General features: G+C 50.3%; 2 protein-coding genes across 7 annotated transcripts; both read left to right on the forward strand.

The window, feature by feature from the left end:
- The first annotated feature begins 2,511 nt into the window (after nt 1-2,511).
- On the forward strand, nt 2,512-4,728 carry LOC116415991 (ubiquitin-like-conjugating enzyme ATG10). Its single transcript, XM_031922084.1, has 4 exons — nt 2,512-2,619; nt 2,988-3,207; nt 4,219-4,384; nt 4,602-4,728. The coding sequence occupies exons 1-4, from the start codon at nt 2,512-2,514 to the stop codon at nt 4,726-4,728; spliced, it is 621 nt and encodes a 206-aa protein (XP_031777944.1).
- LOC100678805 (excitatory amino acid transporter 1) lies at nt 4,596-23,583 on the forward strand. 6 transcript variants are annotated; one of them, XM_032595891.1, is made up of 8 exons: nt 4,596-4,746; nt 12,760-13,290; nt 17,248-17,645; nt 17,733-17,927; nt 18,016-18,199; nt 18,281-18,709; nt 18,783-18,917; nt 19,006-22,917. In XM_032595891.1, the coding sequence occupies exons 2-8, from the start codon at nt 13,271-13,273 to the stop codon at nt 19,172-19,174; spliced, it is 1,530 nt and encodes a 509-aa protein (XP_032451782.1). In that variant the 5' UTR covers nt 4,596-4,746; nt 12,760-13,270; the 3' UTR covers nt 19,175-22,917. The 6 variants fall into 6 exon arrangements, with proteins under 6 accessions (XP_032451782.1, XP_031777542.1, XP_031777544.1 ...); XM_031921682.2 differs by lacking the exon at nt 4,596-4,746 and adding an exon at nt 7,744-8,097; XM_003425441.5 differs by lacking the exon at nt 4,596-4,746 and adding an exon at nt 9,515-9,862 and having other exon boundaries at nt 19,006-23,583.
- The last annotated feature ends 110 nt before the right edge of the window (nt 23,584-23,693 follow it).

Below are 23,693 nucleotides of genomic sequence, written 5' to 3' on the forward strand. Positions count from 1 at the left end.
CGAGGTTTCGCAAAAGTGTGCGTTCGCGCAGTGTTCAAGTAATGGAGCCAAAAGTCTGCGCGCGCAATAATGTATAATTTCCGCACGCTCGAGGTCCTTCGCGCAGGAGTGTAATTTCAAAATAGGAATCCTGGCTACTGTGTAGTTTTTGAGACGACAACACTCAACATAGGGAACAGACATGGTTCTGCTATATACATATAAATACTTATATACAGTAGAAAATAGCATAAAAATACGTTATGCATCAATTTTTTGCTGATTTAATACCTCTAGGCCCTATTATGCCTCCAATCAGCTCTCCAATACGGCGGCTCAAAGAATAAAGACGTAACCTAACGTACGGGCATTTGAGTACATAAATTCAGTCATCATGAATCTATTTTGATTTTGAAGCATTATCTCTCATCGCTATTATGATTTTGGAGAAAACAATAAGGTTATTTTATGTATTAAAATTTACATGCGTTTATACATCCATATATATTTTCATCCTTCGCGCCGCCATATTGATCACGTGAGCTCTCAATCGTTTAAACGTATCATTAGGAAACCGAATTTTCAAAACAATATTACTTAACAAATATTGCAGTAAACTCGTGACTTGATTTTGATTTTAAAAAAAGTTTTAAAAATCATGTCTGTTCCCTATTGTAGCTATGATGTGTCTCTCGTAAACTTATTACTTCCAAGTAGACGATGCGTATAAAAAACGAACATTAACCTCTAAACAAGCAATCACCTGCCGTGCGTCGATAATATAGGGATCTTCCGAGAATTCTAGAAATCTAAAATTGCATCGCATACAGAACAATGCAAGTGCAGGCAGCGCTTGGTTTATGTAACTCTTGCGGCAAAGTGCACGACAAGTGGTTCCGTCACTCGGACGGCGCCACACGGCACCTCAGCTTTCAGCTCCTTCGGACTATACCGCGGAGTGAGAGGAGAGCAAAACACTACTACTCGCGTATAGTGCATTCCGCGCCTCTCAATGCAGTCGCGCGCTCACGTATTGTGCGCTCACCTACGACTCCTACGAGGTTAATAAAAACGCACACATAGAAGCGCGCGCGCGACGCTCTTCTCTCTGCCGCTGCAGCTCAGCCCACTGCTGTACACGTATACACGCGCGCGCTGTCTTATCTCGAGGCTCTTTTATTCCGTCTTTTTCTCGCAAGGTCCAAGATTCTAATGCTACACTAGCTGGGGTCAGGCTGCGTTATTGTTTGTTTTCTCGCTATTTTAAGATACGGTCTGTTGCATTTATCGCGCAACTTTTTTCCCGCTTCTCTCCAGATGCAGTTTTATTGTACGCGCAGTCTAGACGGATGCCTCGAGCGCGGATCGGCGCTAATATAATCTAATTTTAAAACGATGAATTTAGCTTGCGCGAATTTCCCCCAAGGTCGTTCGGCGCATCACGCTCGTGCTCCAAAATTCGATCCCTCAAATGCGAGCGCGCGTTTTCGAATCGTCTTCTATCCGCCCCTGCAGAGCGTCTTCACCTTTTTCGCGTAATAAGTATTCAATTATTTTCCCAACGTTTAGCGCAGGGAATTAGCGGGTAAACTTTTCCAGCAGAAGGGCCCGCGGTGCATCCGGCCCTGCGCCCGCGACCTAACCTCAACCCGCGATTCGAGGAGAGCGAGTCGAACGCGCGCGCGTGCTCGGCTGGAGGGGTGGGAGAGGAGCGTTCAGTATCGATGGAAGGTGGCGCAGATACACATGCACAGAGACGGTGGCCGAAGTCGCCCGAGGCGAAATAGCCGACAATTGACGACGAGGCGTCGCGCCGCGGGGAAATCCATCTGCGGTGAGGGGGGGGGGTCGCGCCGGCCGTTCCCGCGACTGTGCCGCTTCCCCCTTTTTCAACTTTATCTCTCGCGCTCGCGCCCGGACAATGCTGCCGTATCCTGCATGCGCGCGAATACTTATAACGCTAAACCGAAGGGAAAGTTTTGGCGCGCGCTGGATTACAGGAGTAGAGCATGTATGTATACTTACGTTTCTCCGGCGAAAAAGGGGAATACGAGGGGACGAAGAGAGAGGGGGATATTAGATGTTGCTGGAAGGGGCGCGGGAAGCTGGAGGGGAGAGCGCATACGGAGTTGCAATTAGAACGGTCTATTTAGCGCGAGACTACGGAGAAACTACTCGTTCTTTATTTTTTCGAAATATTTTTCTCCAGGATCGTAGCCCGCTTTCTTTTCTGTGCCGTGACGCGGAAATAAAAGCGAGCGTTCCTGAACACTGACTGCCGCTGTAAAATTCGAAAATTTTCAATCCCTCCATATCGAACCAATATTCCTTACTCGCGGAGATTATCGACCCGATTATTCGTATATGTGATTCATGCCTTATCGCACGACTTCCTGAACATAACCTAGAAAATTACAGTACCCGCCAATCTATGAATATACCACATAACGCATCGTCGTAAATATTTACAGCTCTAGCCAAGAGACAGCTTCGATTGTTGGTAAACAGGAAGAGAAGGATCGGACACAGGAGATGGACGGGCCGGGTACCATCACGTGGGAGGAGTTCGTGGCGAACGCCGAGGAGCTCCTGGAATTATCCGAGGAGATCTCGGATCGCTGGGAATTTCCAGGAGACAAGGTGCGTTAAGCTGCGCCGGATTCTCTCTCCCTATATACTCCTGTATCCACTCCGCTCACTCTCTGTGTAGACACACACACGCACACACAGCCGCTATACGTATACGCCTATATAGACGCACGTGCGCATCATGCATGACGTCTGATCGATCGACATTTGGCAACAATGGCTCGCGCGCGCCGCGCGGCCTGTTTGCACGCGCGCGTAAGTATTGTCGTCGAGTCGCAAATTGCCCGTGAGAAGATTGCTCGTCAACGTGACGTTCGACGTTTATGACTCGGATTCTCGTGCATGTATAATACTCGCAACGATTTCCCGATGCTTGAGTCTAATTTCGACTACTTATTTTTTCTTATTTTTTCTCTCAGAACTGTCCCGGTCAAGCGTATCTGAAGCGCCAAGAGAAAACCCTCGTCTCGATAGACTACCCGATAGACGAGCCGCAGGAAGATGTCGACGATTGGACCGGCAGTCGAGACCCGTTCGAGGCCTCCGGCGATCAGAAGAGGCCCCTGATTCTGGAGCACCACGTTCTCTGGTCCATGAGCTACAGCGTTCCGGTGATTTACTTCAACGGCTGGAAGTCCGGTGAGTCAGGCCGCCAGGGCTTCTTCTGCGCGCCTTTCCATTCGAATTCTCGCGCTCGAGAGCGACGCATTTAAGTCCGGACGGGAACCATATCAAGCACGGCGCAGATCCCTGCCTCATCCTCGGGCTTCGACTTTTCAAATGACAGAGGGCGCCAGCTGATTCGAACGTCGCGGCCGCGCTCAACGGGTCGATAAGCGGGAAAACTGCATTTTTATTTTCATTCAAAAGCTGGACGATCAAGTTTACCTCGCTATCCCCGGACGATTAAAGCAGAGTCGCTGCAAGAGAGGAGAGACTCAGCGAAAAAATAATACACGCACCAGCGGCGGCAGTATTCGGCGGATTTCGCGAAAAAAAGCTTCGATATAGAGCGACGGACTGCCGACTGATCGCTACTAGACCTTAATCTGCGAAGGAGAGGGAGAGAGAGAGAGAGAGCATCATAACGGCGATTGTTTCGACTAAGCCCCTCGCGCGCGCGCGCGCGCAATATCGAGGGCCGGTCGCTCCACTGCTGCTGCTATTTCGTCCGACTATCGGCCTCTGCACTCTTGCTATGCGCGTGTTTTAGTTGTACATACACACGCGCGCGGGAGTAAATTTTGGCCTTTTCGACCGGCCAGTTTCGCGAGCCTTGAATCTCTCTTTCGGTCGTACCATCGCTCACGGTGGATTCGAAGCCTAGAGATACGATTGCCAAGAGCGTTTTGGCAATTTGTGCTTTGTGAGTTTAATTTAACACGCAACGCCCACGACTCTTTCCGCGTTTCGCTTCCAACCAGTTGAGCGGCGTGCGTTAATCCCGTCGAATTAACGACCGTGGTATCAAGCGCCAATATCCATTATAGTTTTAGAGTTTTGAAAATACACAGTGTAGAGCTGAGCAAATAACCTTGACTTTGTCGTAGCATAGTTTTTGTCTAAAATACTTCGACTCTAAAAACGTTTTGCTAAAATGCTAAAAGAGAAGCGCGTTTGACACGACGCTCGCTTTCATGTTGGATGCAGATTTTCCGGGAATCAATCCAGTGAGCGTGGAGCTGGCGCAGCGATTGAACAGCGAGAGGCTGGGCTACGGTGAGCTGTCCCAGGCCATGCATCCGCTGCTCGCTCGGCCCTTCCTCCACCTGCATCCCTGCGGATCACGAGAGCTGCTGCAGCTGACCGGCAAGAGGTGATATTTTTGCTTGTTTATTTAGAAACGTAGCCGACGCCAGATGAGCGCCAATCGAGCCGCATCCGCATTCGGACAGTTAGCCGGTAACGGAAGCCCCGTGGAAATGGAGGAAAAAAGGGAAAACTGTCCGGCGGCGGAATTTAACGAGGAAATCCGGCGAATCAATTAAAAGCGCAACATTGCCATCAATCAACACTGGCGCTTCTCTTTGCAGCGCGAACTCGCTCGTCAGCTGGCTGAGTCTGGTGGCACCCGTTGCGCTGAACCTCAGAATGCGGCCCGAGTACTTTCGGCTGACCCTCAGCGCGGAGCAGATGGAGAAGGACGAGGCGGAGGAGTGACGACTAGTAGCTGCTTGTGTGCGTTGAGAATAAAATCTTTTCTATATTTTCCATTTCGAATTTTGAATTTATGCTCCCAATTCGACCCGAACGAGTTAAGCGTCGTAGAGAAAGTTCTGCCCGATGACAAACTGGTCGCGTTAGAAAATGAAAAGTCACGAGCAAAAGACCATCCCTCGTCCGAACGCCTTTTCCCCTTCACTGAAAATCCCGCAGTAAAGAAGACGAAAGCAGCAGTAGCAGATTTATCGGAGCGTTCCGCGGAAATTCCGGCCGATTCCCGGCGGACTGAGAACGCAGTCGAGTGCCGCAAGAAAGCGCGCAGATAAATCGACGGAGAGAGATAGTCCGGGCGACCTATTTTTCTCGCATCGAGACTGTCGCCTCTTCGTTAAACACTCGTCATTTTTCACCCCGACGCTACTTTTTCTCTCAATTCACCGTTCTCGCCTCCTCTTTCGTGCGAATTTGTAAGGATCTAGCACGCGAGGCTGTATCTCAAGGAGCGAGCTGCAAATTCAATTTTTGAAAGTTCACTACTGAAAGCTCGTCTTTCGCCTTTGGTGCCGTGACATCTCGATTCAATATAACGAACCATCGAGATAGACTGCAAAACGTTTGAAGAGGCATCGATTTTTCGAAAAGCAAATCGACGAATCCCCCTCGATCCGTTTTCCCAGAAGAGGTATGATAATATTGGAACGACGACGACGACGATGACGACGACGATGTCTTTTTTGCTGAATTTGCTCGCGAGCTTATCGAGTCGCGCTTTTCATCGCGTCGGCGGGTAAACAACGTTTTCGACGCGGTAACGCCGTTATCGGAATTTCAGTCGCTGCACGGTAGCATAGAGAGAGAGAGAGAGAGAGAGGACAATTTATTTAATCATCCGATATACGCGTACTTTCAGCTCGCGAGTGGAGAGAGCCTCGAAATTACGCCGGCGCACAATCGCGCGTTTAAAGAGCCGCGCGACGAGCATGTACCCATCGGACAATGGAGGGCGACTCTAATTGTCCGCTCTTTGTTTTTCGCGGGTGCGCGCGTATCTATCGCGCCGAAGAAAAAAAAAAAGGCAGCGCGCGGCACACTTTTTTATTCTGGCTTTGTCCCTCGCGTTCCTTATTGTTTTCTTCGTTCCGAATGATGTGTACGGGCATTATTCTCCCGGCGGAGAGCGAATATTTTTATTTTTCGATTCACTCTACGCGACAAGTTTCGAGTTCTTTTTCTCCTCGAAACTCTCGCGCATCCCTTTGTTCGCGGAAGAGAGCGAAACTTGGTATCGGATCCAGCTCGCATGCCCGTCGGCGAAATCAAAGTTGAATAGAAATTTCCCGCGCCCGTATATACGTAAATTGAAAGTAAACGAGATATGCGACTGGTGCCAGTCGCTGCAGTTTTTTTTTTCGGTCTCGCTCGACTCTGCGAGAGAGCTTTTCGCATGGAAAAGTCAAAAACACCGGCCGCGCGACGTTTGTACAGTCGTTGGGCAACGCGACGCCGAGTTTTGTGAATATGGGGGACATATTAATTGGCTCTCTGATGCTGTCCGCGCGGGATTTCCCAACTGTTTGTATAGAGAGTCTAATATAAACGTTCCGACGTGTCCGTGTATCATGTGGAACGTTTAAAACGGCGCATACATATAACATCGGAGGCAGCGTGTACGACGATCCAAACAGTATAGTTATCTAACCTCTGCTGGCTCCAGGCTAGATTACGAAACGACCTTGTAATGAATCGCGCGCTCTCGGTTGACCTCTTTTCATTCCGGATAACAGAGCAGCGCCTGTTGGATTCATGTACGCTCCGTATGCCTCTGTGTACAACTGGAGGCGTCCAAAGGTTCTCGACTGTTTCCTCGTGAATATAAGCGAGGATCTTCGAGCGGAATATTCATCGGAAAGAGCGCGCCAGTCTCGAATCGAAAATATATACGAGTAGCTCTTCTCGGCTTCTCCGTTTCTTATAAAAGTGCTACTGATTCTCTTATTCGCTAATTAACAATATATCCCGAGATAGCCATCTCCGCCACGGTCGGAACGAAAGGAATGACAATGTTATTCCACACTCCGCTCTTTCTGTTTTCCGCTTCGCACGCGCCAAACGAGTCAACGAAACGTGCTTTCCATGTAGAGCGATCGGTATAGCCTCCAAAATTTTCCCGCCTCACGATTATAAGGCCGCGAGCGCTAACTTGGTGAAAAAGGCTCATTCGCGATCGCGCGACGGGGTATCGCGTTTCAAGCGGAATTAGCGTGGCGAATAACGCCGACAATTGCCCTCCGACGTCCGCAACGTCCGCATCCCAAGGCCGCGCGTTTTTCTTCGAATTTAAAATTTTCCACGGCTCGGCGAGACAAAGAGGACAACGTAGAGTCGATATAATCGTATATAGGTATACCTCCTTTGCAGCTCTTATCTTAAGCTCCGAAGAGCCCGAATCCCATATCCGTATACGCACGCTGCAAAGGATTAATTGGCTCTCTATGCATAGCTCGGTCGGCAGCTAAGCGCGCTAATTCCCTCGGTTATGCGTGTTATATATATATACGGCGCGTCAACGACTCCGAAATTCCGCGAAAAGCTAATCAGCCCCCGAGCGCGCGCGAATAAAAGCCCCCCCCAAACAAAGCCGGCGCTCGGTCTCCGTTGCCATAACAGCGCGCTCCGCGTCTACATAGCTGTATATACCGAAGCAGCTATCCGAGGAGAGGGTTGCTATGGCGACGCGCCGGCTCAGGCGATGCTTGTTGCGTTGATATCTTGGTGCTATTATATTATATATATATATATATATAGGTGCGCGATGCTTGTAAGTAAGCTCGCTTCCTCTCCGAATCGTCGAGATTTTCTCTCTCCAGTTTTTACCACTTGATGCAGCGCGCGCCGGTCTAGCCGTGCTCGACTCGTTCTACTGGCGCAACAGGAGAAAGAGCTGGCGTCAGCGAGTCTTCTCCCTGCACATGTACACATATAGATATAGATCATACAGGGATATGGAGAGCTAGAGTCAGTCGGCCGATCATTATTCGCGACGCCGCCGCCGCCGCCGCCGCCGCCGCGCTGACTCCCCACTCGTGCACAGCGAGCTATAGAGCTATAGAGCCCCGCAGATCCCATATAACGCGGCCCGTAGACGCTCCTCTCGCTACAGGACCGCTCAGTCTCGCGCCGCTTTACTGGCCTACCGTACCTGCTCAAACTGGTCGCCCGATATATCCTTTGTGCGTGCGCTCGTCAGTCGTCGTCGTCGTCGTCGTCGTCGTCGTGGACCGAACACATTCTCTTGTGGTGTCGTGAGGTGCAGTGCAGCTGCTGACGGATACTCGATCGCTCGCCGGCGCCTGCTCTCCTTCACTGGTGAGTTTACTTTCGTATGCGGATGCACGCACGACTCTTTCGATGCACGCACGCACCCGCATTCGAGGTTAGCTGCAGCACGCGCCATGGGCTTCGGAAGCGCGCAAACAGTACTGTACCTACTACTTGTCCCGTTTGTCAATCAATGCGCAGACTAGCGGCTATAGAGCGCGGATGCGGGAATCGAGACAAAGTGTGTGCGGCTCGATGACAGAGTAAGAGGGACGGGGGGGGGGGGGGGGAGAAACGCGAGACACTCGTGCGCGGCGACCCACGTCACTCTCCCGATCGCAGTGTAAACAATAATATTTACGGATATAACCGCCGGGGCTTTTACCGAGCGAACAAGTGCACTGGACGAGTGCAGTTTCCCTCGAGCTTTCGAATTCGTGCGAAAAAAGCGCTCGCGCGCGCTACTTTTTTTCTCCTCTCCCTCGCTCCGCACAGCGCCGTGTAATAGCGTGTCTGTTTTACTGTTCCCCCTATATACTCGGCTGTAGCTATAGTGGCACGTATACCTATAGCACTGCAGGCATTCGTCTCTGCGGGAGTTTCTTCCTGTGTCGGCCGGCTGCCGCCTGCCCCCGGATATTACGTTGCGTCCGCGCTATTGCTGCTATCTCTAGAGAGGGACGAGAGGGAGGGGAAAATTGCGGATCTCTCTTTTCCCTCTCTCTCTCTCTCTCTCTCTCTCTCTCTCTCCCTCGGCCAGTCTCGTTCCGCGAAGCGGGCTGCCTCTTTCGTGTTTGTTGTGCCTTTTTTCCGGCAATCCCATCGGGCACACGTCAGTCGTCAGAGATCAACTTCGCCGGCGGGATCTGAATTTCAAATGGTAGCACGCCGTAATTAAGCGAATCCCGATAGGAATAATAAGCAAAACCAAGGGCGTCGCGTTGTTATTCATCGACGATCGCGCGTTATTTCCCGGCTAATCTGCATGCGATCGCGCGAGAAAAAAGACGCGCTCTGAATTGAGCGCGCGCTCGTCTCTCTCACAGCAATTAGCAATCGGATCGCGGGAACAATATCCGCGCGATATAGCCGCATCGAATGAAAACGATGCCAGAAGGACACAGAATTAGGCGCACAAGGGGGCACGGCGGCAGCAATTCAGGAAAGGATGAGAGGAAATTTTTCGAGGGGATCGCACGCTGAGAGCTGATCTCTCTCTCTCTCTCTCTCTTGGTCTGATGCATGCACGCGGCGAGCTGCCTCCTCCCTCCCCCCCCCCTGCATTCCTATGATGCACGCGTACAGACGAACGCGCAATAATCGATCTCGACTGTGCTAATCGGCCGACGCGTTAAAACGTCGCGTTTTATCGAGATAAAAATAGGACTTGCATAAGAAGAGCAAATTGCTCCGGAGATAGCTCGCCGGCGTGCGGTAAACAAGATGCGAATTACTCGCGCGTGATTCCAGAGATAGAGCCGAGAGGCCGCACACAGCCCTCTCGGGAGCAGAGGAGCCGAAATTCGCGCGAGTGCGGGCCTAGAGTCGCGGCCATAGCCACAAGTGTGCAGTGTGTGGCCTGTCTAGCGGCTCGCTCTGGCTCTCTGCAGCTCTTCTAATAAACCCGCGCGCACGCATCGCTGCGGGGCAGTTGCGCACGCGCGGCGTCTCTCGCTCTCTCGCAGCAGCCGAGAAGCAGAGTAGCGCAGCGTGCGCGCGAGCGAGCGAGCGAGCGACGCTCAGTTTTCACGGGGGTTTCGCCTCGCACGGACGCAGCGAGGATCTGCCGTCGCCGCCGGAGGATCTCCAGCTGGTACGTCGACACCTTTTCACCAATTTTTCCCGCGGCCCTAAATAGGAAAAGCTGGAGTCGCGCGCGTTGGACCCTATTTTCTCTTTCCCGCGCGCGCACTCGGCCAATTTCAAAGCCGCAGCGTAGCACACCTACGCGAGGCTCTCTGCCTTTTTATTACTATCGTCGTCGTTGCCGCTGCCGCGCGCGTCTCGGCTTAATTATGTAATCGCGCGCTGCGCTGCTGCAGTCGTCTCCGATGTGTACACAATGTTCCCGAGAGAGCCAACTGTCTGTCGCCGTGGCCGCTGCAGAGTAGGCAGTCTGGAATTGGCGTGACTCGGCGGAAATCAGCTAGCGCGCGAGTCAAAGGAGAGCTAAAAAATAAAAAAAATAAAAAATAAATAAATAAAAAAATAAAAAAAAATTGCAACATCCTTCTCGACGTGTGCGAGCCGCATGACGCTGCGCTTCCTATCCGTCGTATGTCGTCTTCCTCCTCCCGCTGAGCGAGTGAGATGGAGGGCAATAAGTTCTTTATTATCGGATTAAGCGTGCGTTTACATCGGAGCGCGCTCGGCGTGTGTAGGATGATATAATCGTGACTTCCGCTGATTTGACATTCAGCGCACAGGCGCTTTACCGTCCAGGATTTATTTCGTTGCCTTTTAGAATCGCACGGGGGAACGCACACTTCCGGCGCATCCCTTCGACTATACGGAGTCGAAAAAGCGCGCGCTCGGTCTCGCCGCTCCCGGACGTTATCTACTTGCCGCTGATTCGACGGAAGTTCGCGGCAATCTTCGGCAATTTCGAGGAATCGAATCGGCCGGGATAATAATCGCCGTGCGCGGGGCTCTCGTTTGCGCATTTCGCTCGGCCTGATCATTGGAAATTCCTCGATGAAAGCGGTGCACTTCCTTTGAAGAAAAAGCTCCGATCGACCGAAATATTGAATTAGCCGGGCGTCCTAACCCACTTCTCGTCTTCTTCATCTTGTTTTTTTGCATCGGCGCTTCGAGGCTCTGCAGAAAAAGCAGCGCTGGCTCCATTCGTCAGCTCCGAATGCGCGCGCGGGTGTGTACGAGGCGCGTGAAAGCTCCTTCCACTCGAGAGTCGCACGTGTGTGCTCGACAAAAGCGACCTATTTATGCTCGCGTGTGCGGGACATAAAGCCGCGCGCGCGGGAAAAAGAATTTGGGCGAAGGGAGGCGCGCAGGAGCTCGGAGGCTCATCAGATTTTCGCCGAGCGCGACCCAATTCGCGCGCCGGTCCGTTATATCGACTCGCTGCGTCTGTGTGTGTGTGTGTGTGTGTGTATGTGCGGAATTTGGCGAGGGGATTAGGGTTCGATTTTTGCAAAATTCACGCGTTCGTACTTGGTATAAAGCTCTTTGTCGCGCGAGCACAATAGTTTTATAATTGAAAGCGGCTGCACTCTCGTTATCGTCATTTTCCACGGCATTTTAGCTCGCTGCCGCCGCCGCCGTCGCCGCCGCTATTATTAAACTCCGCCGGCATGATATCGCGCAGCTACGCGGAGAGCGAGCCGTGTGTATAGAGAGGAAGGGGGACCGACATTTATACTCGCTCGTAGCCGTGTAACCAGTCAATTAGTTAGTCCGCGGCTAATCGAAGCTTCATCAATTTTGAGCACATAACGACGCGGTCACTCGATCGAAATTTCCGCGCGACGTACTTTCGAATTTTCGTCGCGCTCGAAAAGCTCTTTCGCTGCAGCGCGAAAAGGTTGTCGGTGACGGTCCTATCGCTTAATTACGACTCCGCACTCGACTCTCTCGCTCTCGGACAGGACACTCCGGGATCGATCCGTCTCCCGCAGAAGCAGAGCTCCTCCTCGATGCAATTTACAATTCCAGCCTCCCGCGGCAAATTACTCTCGCTCTCTCGCGCTCGAGAGGATATCTCCCCCGAGACTCGTCCTCGAGTCTCTCTGCTCTCGCTCCACCTTATATACGTCCCGTGATTTCGAGCCCGAGGTCTATTGATTTTCCCCCCGCGCGCGCGGCTCCGAGAGAGAGCAAAGTTCTTATCAGGCCGCGCAATCATCTTATCAGGCGTAGGTGAGCTCGCCAGGCTGCAGTTGGATTCCAATATCGCGCTGAACTTGGCGCCTCTCGCCCGTCGCATTGTCCCCGCTCGCTGAATGCCATCCTCGCGCGTTCCTGCGCTGCAGAGAGAGAGAGAGAGAGAGAGAGAGAGAGCAGAGCTTTTACCAACCGTGACCCAGATTTTTGGAAAAGCCTTTTAGGCGACATTAGAGAGACTAATGACAATGTCTCGTTACGCCGGAGAAGATCGGGAGCTCGACTGAGCTTGAACGCGGGCGAATCCGGCTGGCCAGTCTCTCTATAATTAGTCGAGCGATAAGATAACGCGCCGCGCGCCGAGAGCGACGAAAGCGTCATTCGAGAATGTAGCAGAGTCTTGCGCAACATATTGACGCGCAAACTTAACGGACGCTTAGCGGCCGATGCGGGAAAAAGCTCTCAGGGCGTGTTTATGTAGGTCGCGCCGATTCGAGCGGGAGCGGCTCATCTTAATTCTATTCTAATCTCTCTCTTTCACGTTATCCGAAAAAAGCCAACTCCGGGCACGTCTCAATGAAGCTGCCAGTCGATTTATACGGAAACAATAAAGCGGGGCTCGGGCGGCGGGATCCGTTCGAAATTCAATAAGCCAGCCCGGTGAGCGGATGTCGGCCCCCATTAAGCAGATCAGAGAGGGAGAGAGTAGAGGAGAGGGCAGAGTATCTCATAAAAAAGAGGATCAGCTGTCGAATCGATATGCATCTCTCGAGGGTCTCCTGACCTATCGGCCCGCGCTCTCGCGGCAGCTCTCTCGTCGGAGGAGTGGTCACACTCGAATGATCCACGAATGTCCCTGTTCTGTTCAAGGTCGGCGCAGACAGCAGCAGCGAGGGTCAAGGAATCGCGAAAAGAGTGCGGCAGCCAGAGAGGAAAGGAGCGAGAAAGTGAGAGTGGTGCTCGGGAAGCGGCGGCGACAGAGAGAGCGAGAGAGCGAGAGAGAGAGAGAGAGAGAGAAAAAGAGAGAAAAAGAGCCCCCCCTGCGCACGCAAAGCAGGCACGTTTATCCGTGATGATAGGCGGCCGCCGCGGCAGGAAGGGATCTCTGTAGGGGGAGATCCGCGCGCCGCTGATGCAGACCGGCTAATCGTCCAAGGTGGCACAGATTGAACGGAGCCAGCGAGCCAGCAGCAGCAGCAGCAGCAGTTCCCCTCCCGCAGCCTGTAGCAGCGGCCGGCCACGCTCTGCGTAAACGCGCGAGCGCGCGCCGCGGGCAGTGCTTCCGCCCTGATCGAGTGCAGCGGCTGCGGCAATAGTACCACGCATGTGAGAGGGCCTGCGACGCCGAGTCGACGACTTCGCACCACTTACGCCGGCCGACATGGAGGTGGCCACCGAACTGTGAGTACAGATAAGGGGACGTGTGCGATCCCGGAATAAAATCGAAAAAACCCCCATCCGTTCGCGATACACGCCGATTCAGGACTGGCGGAGAATAACACGCTTTACAGACGACAGCCTTGACGGGCCTCCCATTAGCATACGGGCACGTGTCCGCGAGTTCGAGAAACTTTACAAAAACGTCGGAGCGAGACGAGCGGGCTAACCGCAGAGCGACGCAACGAGATTATTGCATTACATCCAGCTGCGAAAAATTATAACGAGGGCTCAAGGCAATTGTTCCGAGAAGAAAGCTTTACGAGGCGCATCATTTATCCTCGGAGATTAAAGCGACTCACGCTCTAGCCGGTGATTATGACTGCTTTATCTCGCGAGATTTGCGTCGTCGTCGTCGTCGCCGCATATAGTCGCTGACTCTGCGTCGAAGAGTAATTTAAAAGAAAACGCCGGCTAACGCGCGATTGGCCAAGACGTCGTATACTCGCTCGTACGTGCGCGACCGCGATCAGTAAGAGCTGATCTTCCGAGGCGACGAGATTTTCCTCGGGACTCGAGCCGCACGAACCTCCGCAGCCACAAGTCAGCGGAACATAGAGGTAAATCGGCGCTTAGCCACCAATTCTTCTTCGCTTACACACGCGAGATGATGTTTGCGCAAAGTCGATCGACGCTATATTGCCGCGACGACTTGCCGCCGAGAGAGAGAGAGGCGATTCTCATGAATATTTAATCGGACGACGCGTTGGCAATGCAAATTAGGACTCGGAGTTTTCTGGGCGTGGACGAATTTTCCGCGCTCCGCCGTGACGTATCGATCCCCGCGCGCGCGCGCGCGCGCCTCTTTGCCGATGGCGTAAAAATCGTACGCTTTATCTGCTCGTCGCGCTTATCGATGCATTTTAAACTTTAGCTTACATAAAGAAGCGCTTGTTTCCTTGCGCGCGCGCGCGACTATTTCCAGGAACGAATTGCTTGGACGTCAGCCGTTTAAAATAATCGCTATTCAGCTCTTCGCGCTTGTTCAGTCTCGCATAAACGTCGTCGTCACCCCCGCGTCGAAACGGCGCTCTTCCCTTGAAAAAGAGTCGGCCAAGCCGGGCCGAGCGCGGGCCGCCGTCCAAGAATCCGAACACAAAGAGGGCCGATTACTCGCGTACAAGTGCCGGGCCGCTGCCTGCACCGCGGCAGCAACAGGTGTATAAATAAACACAGAGCGCGCGCGCGCGCCTGCCAAGACTGCGGCGGTGGTGGCGGCGGCTCGGGCTCTCTCTCTCTCTCTCTCTCTCTCTCTCTCTGGCACGAAATCGGCAGGTTGCTAATGAAGCCCGCTTCGCACGCGACGTCGAGGCCTCTTCTCCTCTCACTCTCTTTCTTTCTCCCGCGGGCCACTTTTTCCAAACCCGGCGTTATTTATCGTCGGCGATTCAAACGAGTCATCGAGCGAGAATCAAAAAGCTTCCAATGAAGGCATCTATCAAGCCTCCCGTAGCAGGCAAACACAGCGGGAAAAGTCCTCGCAGATACTAGGGCGACGACGATGACGTGTCTATCCCCCCGCGCATCGATCACTCGGCCGTTTTTTCGACGAGCAGATTCTCAGCGACTGTCCCCGGCAGAGCTTTTTTTTTTTTCATTCCGGGTACACAGCTACTGTATACCTGAAGCAGAAGACGCGCAGAATAAGGGGAGAAAAGGAGGTCAGAGAGAAGGGACGGAGCGAGGCTCTCGTTAAACGGGGATTTTCCCGGAAGCGATTTTAATAACCTCAACGCGAAAAGATTTTCGCTCGCCTCGAATCCGCTTACGACCCTTAACCTTATCCCCCGCTTTCGTTTTTTTGTTTCATTATTTCTCCAGCCGAGAACGAGTTCCGCAGCTGGAAAAGGCTTTTTCTTTCCCTTTTCCCCTCGCTTTGCTCCGGAGCTTTTGCGAGTAAAGCAAGCGAGATGGAAGCTTTTAATCGGCGGCCGACTTCTCGCTTTCGTTTTCTCGACTCGGCTCCGCGCGCGCGCGCGTTAATTAGTTTTTCTTTCAAAGTCGTTATTTATCGAGAGAGTCGATAATACGCGTGTGCATTCTCTCTCTCTCTCTCGAGAGTGTGACAGCGGATCAGCGAGGCGGAAGGATCGCGACGGAGATCCACCACAAGGTCGAGCTGCGGCCTATAGTCGAATCTCGGCCTTATCGCGGCGAAGCACGAGCCGTAAAGAGACACACTGCGCCGGAGATAAGGCGCGCGAAAAGCGACGGGGAGGTAAATGGGCCGAGCGAGCGAGGAGGATTATACGACGCCTTCGTATACAGCGCCTCGCCGCGCCCGTGACGGATCGTTTTACGCGTATATAGCTCCTACCTGTAATTCGGTCGCGAGCGCGTAAACAGAGCACATAATAGGAGAGAGCCGAGAGGGAGCATGTCGTTGACACGCGCGCCGCCGCGCCGTAATTACTCCGATTTTCCGCCTCTGTCTCTCTATATACTATGGAAAAACGAAAGGCTAAAAGCTCGCCCGCCGTAGTTGTACAAGTAGTTCGAGTGCTTCCGGTCGCGCCTCGATTCCCTCTGCTCCCGGAGTGAGAGAGAGAGAGAGAGAGAGAGAGAGAAGTTTCGAGAGCCGCCGCTGCCGTACTTATTTCGCTCGAGCAGCGCTACATAGACGTATAGAGCTATCGAGGCGGCCAACTGGAAATGTCGTCGCGCAGTCTGGCAACTCGGAATTCAATTACGCGAGTTTGGCGAAACTCGGAGATTCTGTCGAACGCTCGGCGAATCAGATAAGGCGCGCGTTCTCGCTGCTGTCGGCAACGCCGGATCTCGGCAGCTCCCACGCGACGCGCTTTTGCTCTCACGTCATGTTCCCCCCGCACGCTCGGTGAAAGCAGTATATGCGGAGGAGAGGATTACCGCGTACCGCGTATTGTTCAGGGAACTTGAATTTCCGGCAAGAGCGCGCAATCGCGTGATCTAATCACTCGTCCTTTCTCCACAATTACATTAGCGTCCTCGGCGGACCTGCTCCAATTAGGCGGCCGAAAAACCATGCACCGGGAAAGTGACAACGAAAGCGTATGTGTGTGTGTGTGTGTGTGTGGCTAATTCGTGTCGCGGCAGAGGTCGAAGCTTTCGCTAAGCGCCGGGCTAGATAAGCTGCACTCGCGCTCTCTCGAGGCGGCGGAAAAGCGCGAGAACGTTTGCCCGCTCTGATGGAGAGGGAGAGCCGAGCGCTTGCTCTTGAAAAATTAATTACTCCCGAGAGAGAGAGAGAGAGAGAGAGAGAGAGAGGGAGTTGCGCACGAATTGCAGCGGCAAAGAAACGCAATTATTTTAAAACGACGACTTCCATCCACTATCCGGGTCTACGCAACAGTATCGCCTCTCAAACGCGGCATCTCCTCGAGCGGAAAAGCTTTCAAATTAGAGCGAGGGAGCAGCGCCGGAATTTAATTATAATTTAATTATAATTTAATTACAATTTAATTATAATTTAATTATAATTAATAGCGGGACTCGCTCGGGCTTTTTTCTAAATTCGTGCGGGTGATGCAATCCATTAGACGGAGAGCGATCCTCCTCCGAAAGATCCGGCGGAGCCTTGACACGCTTCTCCGCCTATAGGACACAGGTTCCTCTCTTCTGTACATTATGGGTGTGTTATGCTAAGCGCGCGGCGCAGGTATAGTTTACGATCTCTCAAATCTGACACGTCGCTTATTCGGCTCCGCGCGATCGCCTTGAACAGCTAAACGACGCGTAGTAGGCGCGAGTTTAGCATGAGAATACGCGGGAAAAAAAGAATTGCCTCTGCTCTGTCGATGCGCAATTACCTTAATCGACGTCCTCTATTCGCATTTGCATATCAGTGTCGAGCTAATGGATTACTCTGACTCGCGACGTTATACTTTATATACTCGTGGATTTCCATTTAATGTCAACGGCATTTTTTTGCACCACTTGCAGATCGCCACTGTCCGGCATGGACGGGCAGAAGGCGAAGGCCGAGCGCAGCTCGTACTACCCGCAGGAGGCCGACCGGGCGCCGCTGAGCTTCCGCGGCAAGTTCGCCACGTTCATGAAGCACAACGCCCTGACGATGCTCACCGTCACGGGCGTCCTCTTCGGCATCGGCCTCGGGCTCATCCTGCGGAACGCGCGCGACAACTGGACCAAGCGCGAGATCATGTACATCAACTACGTGGGCGAGCTCTTCCTCAGGATGCTCAAGAGCTTGATACTGCCGCTCATCATGGCCAGTCTCATATCGGCCATCGGCTCGCTCGATCTCTCGCTCAGTAGCAAGATCGGCGGCAGGGCCATCAGCTACTACATGCTCACGACCGTCAGTGCCGTCATTCTCGGCAAGTCCATCTCGATATCGCTGCGTTTTCTTTCTTTTCTCGCTTCGCTACCTATACGATGAAACTAACCAAGACCTAAATCCGCAGGAATAATCCTCGTCAACCTGATCCAGCCGGGGAGGAATCAGCACAGCACCGATACCAAGAACGCGACGACGCGCAACGTCCTCACCTCCGACACCCTCATGGATCTGGTCAGGAACATGTTCCCGCCGAATCTCGTCGAGGCTTGCATTGCTCAGCACCAGACCAAGATCATCCAGGGAGTGAACGATACGACAGGTGAGATCAGGACACTTTCTCGATAAACTTTCTCAACGCATTTGTATTACGCATTTTTATTAATAACGCGTCCCTACTCTCCGATCAGACAACAAGCACGAGTGGGAAATCAAATTCGGCACCGAGCCCGGCACCAACATCCTCGGCCTCGTCGTCTTCTCCACTGTCCTGGGAATAACTCTGGGAAAGATGGGCGACAACGGCAAGCCGCTGCTCAACTTTTTCGAGACTCTCTCCACTGCCATGATGATCATCACCAACTGGGTGGTTTGGTGCGTAGATGATACACCGCGACAGTAGGTCGATCTGCAGTCGCCCATCTCGATCCGCGACTTATTTCCATCTGCTCACAGGCTGTCGCCGCTGGGAGTCATGTTCCTGGTCGCCTCGAAGATCGTCGAGATGGAAACCCTGAGCACAGTCGTCTCGCAGCTGGGCATGTACTTCCTCACGGTCATCGTAGGCCTGTGCATCCACGGCTTCATCATCCTGCCCTCGATCTACTTCCTCTTCACGCGCAGGAATCCCTTCACCTACGTGTCCAACATGGCCCAGGCGATGGCGACCGCGTTCGGCACGTCGTCTAGCTCGGCCACCCTGCCCGTGGCCATAGCCTGCCTCGAGGACCGCAACGGTGTCGATCCTCGCGTCACTCGCTTCGTCATGCCCATCGGCGCCACCATCAATATGGACGGCACCGCTCTCTACGAAGCCGTCGCCGCAATCTTCATCGCTCAGGTCCGTCAAGTTAACCTGACCTACGGACAGCTCGCTGCCATCAGGTAAGTCCGCGTCTGAGCCGCTTTGACAGTGCAATGATGGTCAAAATTATGCATCACCGCGAATCTCCTGCAGTATCACCGCGACGGCGGCCAGTATCGGAGCCGCCGGAATCCCGCAAGCTGGTCTGGTTACGATGGTCATGGTACTCGACACCGTCGGTCTCCCATCCGGCGACATCTCGCTCATCCTTGCCATCGACTGGTTGCTGTGAGTACTCTTGCAAAATTTATCACACCAAAAACGCGAAAATTCGAGCTTTTCAAACAATATACCTCTGATCTGATCGATCCCACAGCGACCGCTGCAGGACGACCGTCAACGTGGTGGGCGACTCGCTTGGTGCTGGCATCGTAAACTTTTTGAGCAGGAACGAGCTGGCGGCGCTGCCGCGACACACTAGCAGCCAAAACAAGAACGGCGGCGGTGGCAGCGGCGGCGGAGACAACCACACTACGGCGATATGAGACGAGCCGCAGCCCGCGGAGCTGTAATCGTCGTCCGCGCGATGATCCTCGTCATCCGCGTCGTCATCGTCATCAGCCGATCACCGACGAGCGACCGCGAGCGCGACCTGAAAAACTCGCTCGACTTTCCGGGGGGAACGTTACCTCACGAGAGCGAGCCAAGTGTCGGAGAATCGCCAGCGGCGATGCACCGCCGTAAATGCTGCACCGTTATCAATATACGCAGGCACATTATCGTTTCCTTCCGTTCGTTACTCTTGATGGTTTCTCACGACAGGCACGGATCGATCCGCTTTTTTATGTATGGTACTACTCTACTGGACATACGTTCGTGTGTGTAGCATAAGCTATTTGTATACACAGAGACGATCATGAACGCTAAAATGTCCTCCCAGGCAGCTGAGAACGCGCGCGGATCAATCTATACCAATAGCGAACGAGTTCGAATTTCAACGATGAATACACATGCCAAATATAGATATATACATAATATGCTGATGCCGCGTCGCGGTGCCGCGGATTTTAAATACGCTTCTATACGAGTCAGCCTCGCGCTTCATCGCGGCTCGTGCCATATATACACGTATACTACTATCACACTGTTCACTGTCGCGCAAATGCCCGGGTGAGGTCGACGATTCTGCCTGACGCGGTTTCAATCGAGTGTTCCATTCGCTATAGGATATTTTTTTTTAATTCTATTCAATGTGTGCCGTCGCGATCGCAAATTTCGATTCGAGATGGTTTTGTTTATACCGGTGATATATGATATTAATATGATATTAATGTAATGAAAAGTAATTCTCGTTATTGCGTTGTACAAGTAACAGGTATACTTGACTCTTGAGAAAATAGCCTCACGAGATGTTTTCCATTGGTTATAGTCTGTATATTTTTATGACTAGAAATTGTATTTTTTGACTTGAGCGCTTGTATATTCATCTGTACTTGCCGCGTAGATCTGGGGTTTTTATTTTTTACAAATACGAAGAAAAAACTTGGTTTTTCGAATATACTTTGCAAGTATATTATCTTGCTCCTAGATCAGGAGCACTGTGCACACGCAAGAACGAAGAAGCGTCACGATGTGTTCGCAAACAGTCGACCGCCTAACGAGTGTTCGACACAATGTGTTTAATCATTTTTATCGTTCACCCAGTACAGGTTTAGAGCTAGGGCGTGTGGCGGGTTCATAATTGTTAATAAAAATGCAAGTTGCCGATTCGCGAGCAGGCAAACTACGCGCGTCGTATACAAATAAATACATATAATATTGCAAATTACGTTGTGCGTGTCCGCGAGCGCGCAGGCGTATAGCTAGTAATTCTAGTGGATAGTACAAGTGATTCATTATAATGGCGTAATGAATATTTACTCGCGCTACCATAATTAGTTCGTGTAATAACTGTGTCAGTTCAACATCGCTAGGTTTATCGCATTTTTGTTTTTGTAATATTATTATACTATTATTACATTCGCGAAACACTGTACCTTGCGTGGAAGACGACAAGAAGAAACAAAACACTCGCGTCGTCAAAATCTCGTGCTACAGTTATTCTATATAGGTATTAATATGCCATGAAATTGCATTGTACGTAGTCAGGGAATGCGAGATTATAGAAAATTTAACGAAAAGAAGCAAAAGATAACTAGAGCTTGCGAGTTAAATTATTGTTAGTCGCGAGAGAGTGTTTAATTTTTTAACGTCGATCGCGGGCGTCGATCGTCCGCTAGAAGCGCGTCCGAGACGCGCAACTGGTGACAATTGGATACCTTGATTATTCTATATATACATACAAAACGAGAACGAGCGCGGTATTGAGCAATTTGAAGGAAGGAAATGAAAAAAACTATATCATGTATGTAAATGTTGTTTTGAGAATTAAAAATAGAGTATTTACCTGAGCATTCATATCCGTATACACATACTTGAGGTGGTCTTGAACACTACGATATAATTAAACTAATGAGGTTATATATTATATATATATATATGTATACGAAATACGATTTTTTGAATCGTTCACGAGGCGAGAGTCGGCGAGGGGAAGAAGGGAGGAACGAAAGGGTTAAGGAAATATATATATATATATATATATCAGTCAATTCGAATTTCGACAATAGAAAGCTGAACCGAGCACAATCAAACTTGAAAGTATACACGTGCGCACACGAGTCGCTGTTCGACTTGGCTGACCAACCCCGCATATTATATTATATACTTGGTACTCGTGTGCGATACGGCACAATCGATATATGTATTATACATAGATACAGAGGTAGGAACGAGAAAGAGGAACAATAATCCACTGCACAGAGTCACATCCACAGTATACACGAGAAACATTGCGCATGTTGTACATATATTTACCAATACGAGAGAGGCAGTTGTATTATCCAAATTCAAAAATTTCGCTCTGCCCCCATATAGTTTTGTAAGATTTTTTCCGTTGTAAACGTCAAATATATAATTCTACGTTGATAATTGGAATCTCCATTTTATGAATTTGCTATTATATACATCGCGTGGCGCGTCTGGAAGGCTCGCCGCCTCTGCGATTTATAGGCTCCAAAGGCTATAATAAGAGACATTCCAGAACAAGCGAGTGTTACTCGAGATACACGTAGCTCACGTATACTACTGAAAGTTCGACTGCATAACCCGCAGCAAAAATAAAGTACGATAGGTCAAAATAAAACTAGGGGAGTTCGTGTACGATAAATGAGAGCACCGATGGAATTGGCACAATAAAATGAAAGTCGAGTTTCTAGACCGTGTGTATTATGTATAGGGTTGTTTCACACACTGCCGCGAGAATATTAGGACAGGTTCAAGGGCTCTAATTACTCTAAACACCAGAAATGCGCAGGAGAATTAATCGCCATATCAGGAAATTCATATCGCTACCGATTGCGCGCACAAGCAAATCTAGTGTACCGTATAGCAACAGCAGCATATCCTTACGATTCCGTATTGTCAAAAGTAAAAGTAACCCGAGATACACATCAGCGAGCATATCGAGAATAATGACAAAAAATGTTGAACAAAGCTCGACATCTGTGATTTCAAGAATAAAAACAAACGAACGTCTCTAACAGTTGTCGATTCGAGTTTTTGACGAAATTCGTACAAGCTCATATACGTAAAACGGTGCCGTCGAGTTTAGATAGTCGATGTGCTCGAACATGGCTCGATTGAATTTTTTCGACTTATAATTGGCCCCGTCGCATTTTCATTCATTTCTATACTAAATATCACGGCGCAGAAGGGAGACGATTAAATTTGGCATGTTGATGTTAAATTATAACTTGTGTATAAGAATAAATAAAACATATAGATAAGTACCTATAAAGATAAGTATATGGGATATACCCTAGGAATTTAAATATACGCAACGTTCGATTGCATGCGGGAGAACAACTGAAGACAATACTAGATAATCACAAACCAAGAGAGCTGCGATCTTGATATGAAAGTAAACCGGAAAACACGAGCACAATTCTCTATAATATACCTAATGCAAAAGTAACGAAAAATGATTATTAACGATTAATTAATAAAAAGTAACAATAATATATACAAGAGCCGCTGCGATGCATTTAATGAGAAAAACAAAACAATATGTATACACACAACAGCGCTTGTTCGATTCTCAAACCCCGTAAACGTAATTCGCTAATTTAGAGGTTGTATGTACAATAATTGTAAAACGAACAACAATAAAAATGAGGGTAAAACAAGGTTCGTTTGAATCTTTGCTTTTGCGCAAATTTTTTTTAACGTTCCGTACACGTTTCACAGACAATAAACAATGAATTGACATTAGAGTACAAAGATTTTGCGTTCTCGGTTGTTCAGCTGTTTACTTACAAAAGAGAGACTGGACAGAGCAAGTGCAAGCAGATTGCGACAGCGGACTAGGATAATGCACAATTTTGTCGAAACAAGAAAGAAAGTACGATAAATTTGATTGATTTTTAAAGTATCGAATTCATTCAGAGTTACGAGACTTGGACCAAATGCTCTATATACTTCTATTTCAAGCCCGCATTATCATTAGTCGGAAACTAGCGCGAACGAGGCGAATGATTAGAAAAATAGCGGGACACACGCGTTCTAGTTTTTTATCGAGACGATACTTTGGAATTATTCTTTTTCAAGGAGCACACACAAAGTTGAACCAAAGAAGATAGGAGCAAGAATTTATGTATACACATATATTAAAAATAAAAAAGAACGTAGATTGCGCGAACGCGCGATTGCCATAGCGCAGAAAAAGAAATAACAAAACTAAACCGATCGTTCAAGCATAATAATTGTATAGCGTTTGTGAGCCAAAATCTATATATGTATGTATGTATTTACTATCGTTGTAACTCGCCAAAATAAAGATCTTGTTTAAACAAAATGAATTTCTATCCCTCGACTTGTTTCGCGATTTCCTCTTCTCATTCAAAAATCAGTTTATCCGAACTCGCGATGCGGCATATATCAACACGTCACTCGATTAGCCCTGAC

Source organism: Nasonia vitripennis, chromosome 1, assembly GCF_009193385.2.
Source record: "Nasonia vitripennis strain AsymCx chromosome 1, Nvit_psr_1.1, whole genome shotgun sequence".
NCBI lineage: Eukaryota > Metazoa > Arthropoda > Insecta > Hymenoptera > Pteromalidae > Nasonia > Nasonia vitripennis.

Bases quoted from the DNA above. Each gene is read 5' to 3' on its own strand.
- LOC100678805 (XM_032595891.1), top strand. From the start codon at position 13,271: ATGGAGGTGGCCACCGAACT. The intron at 18,200-18,280 runs GTGCGTAGATGA...ATCTGCTCACAG, and splicing joins ATCACCAACTGGGTGGTTTG to GCTGTCGCCGCTGGGAGTCA. The intron at 18,710-18,782 runs GTAAGTCCGCGT...AATCTCCTGCAG, and splicing joins GGACAGCTCGCTGCCATCAG to TATCACCGCGACGGCGGCCA.
- LOC116415991 (XM_031922084.1), top strand. From the start codon at position 2,512: ATGGACGGGCCGGGTACCATCACGTGGGAGGAGTTCGTGGCGAACGCC. The intron at 2,620-2,987 runs GTGCGTTAAGCT...TTTTTCTCTCAG, and splicing joins GGGAATTTCCAGGAGACAAG to AACTGTCCCGGTCAAGCGTA. The intron at 4,385-4,601 runs GTGATATTTTTG...TTCTCTTTGCAG, and splicing joins CTGCAGCTGACCGGCAAGAG to CGCGAACTCGCTCGTCAGCT.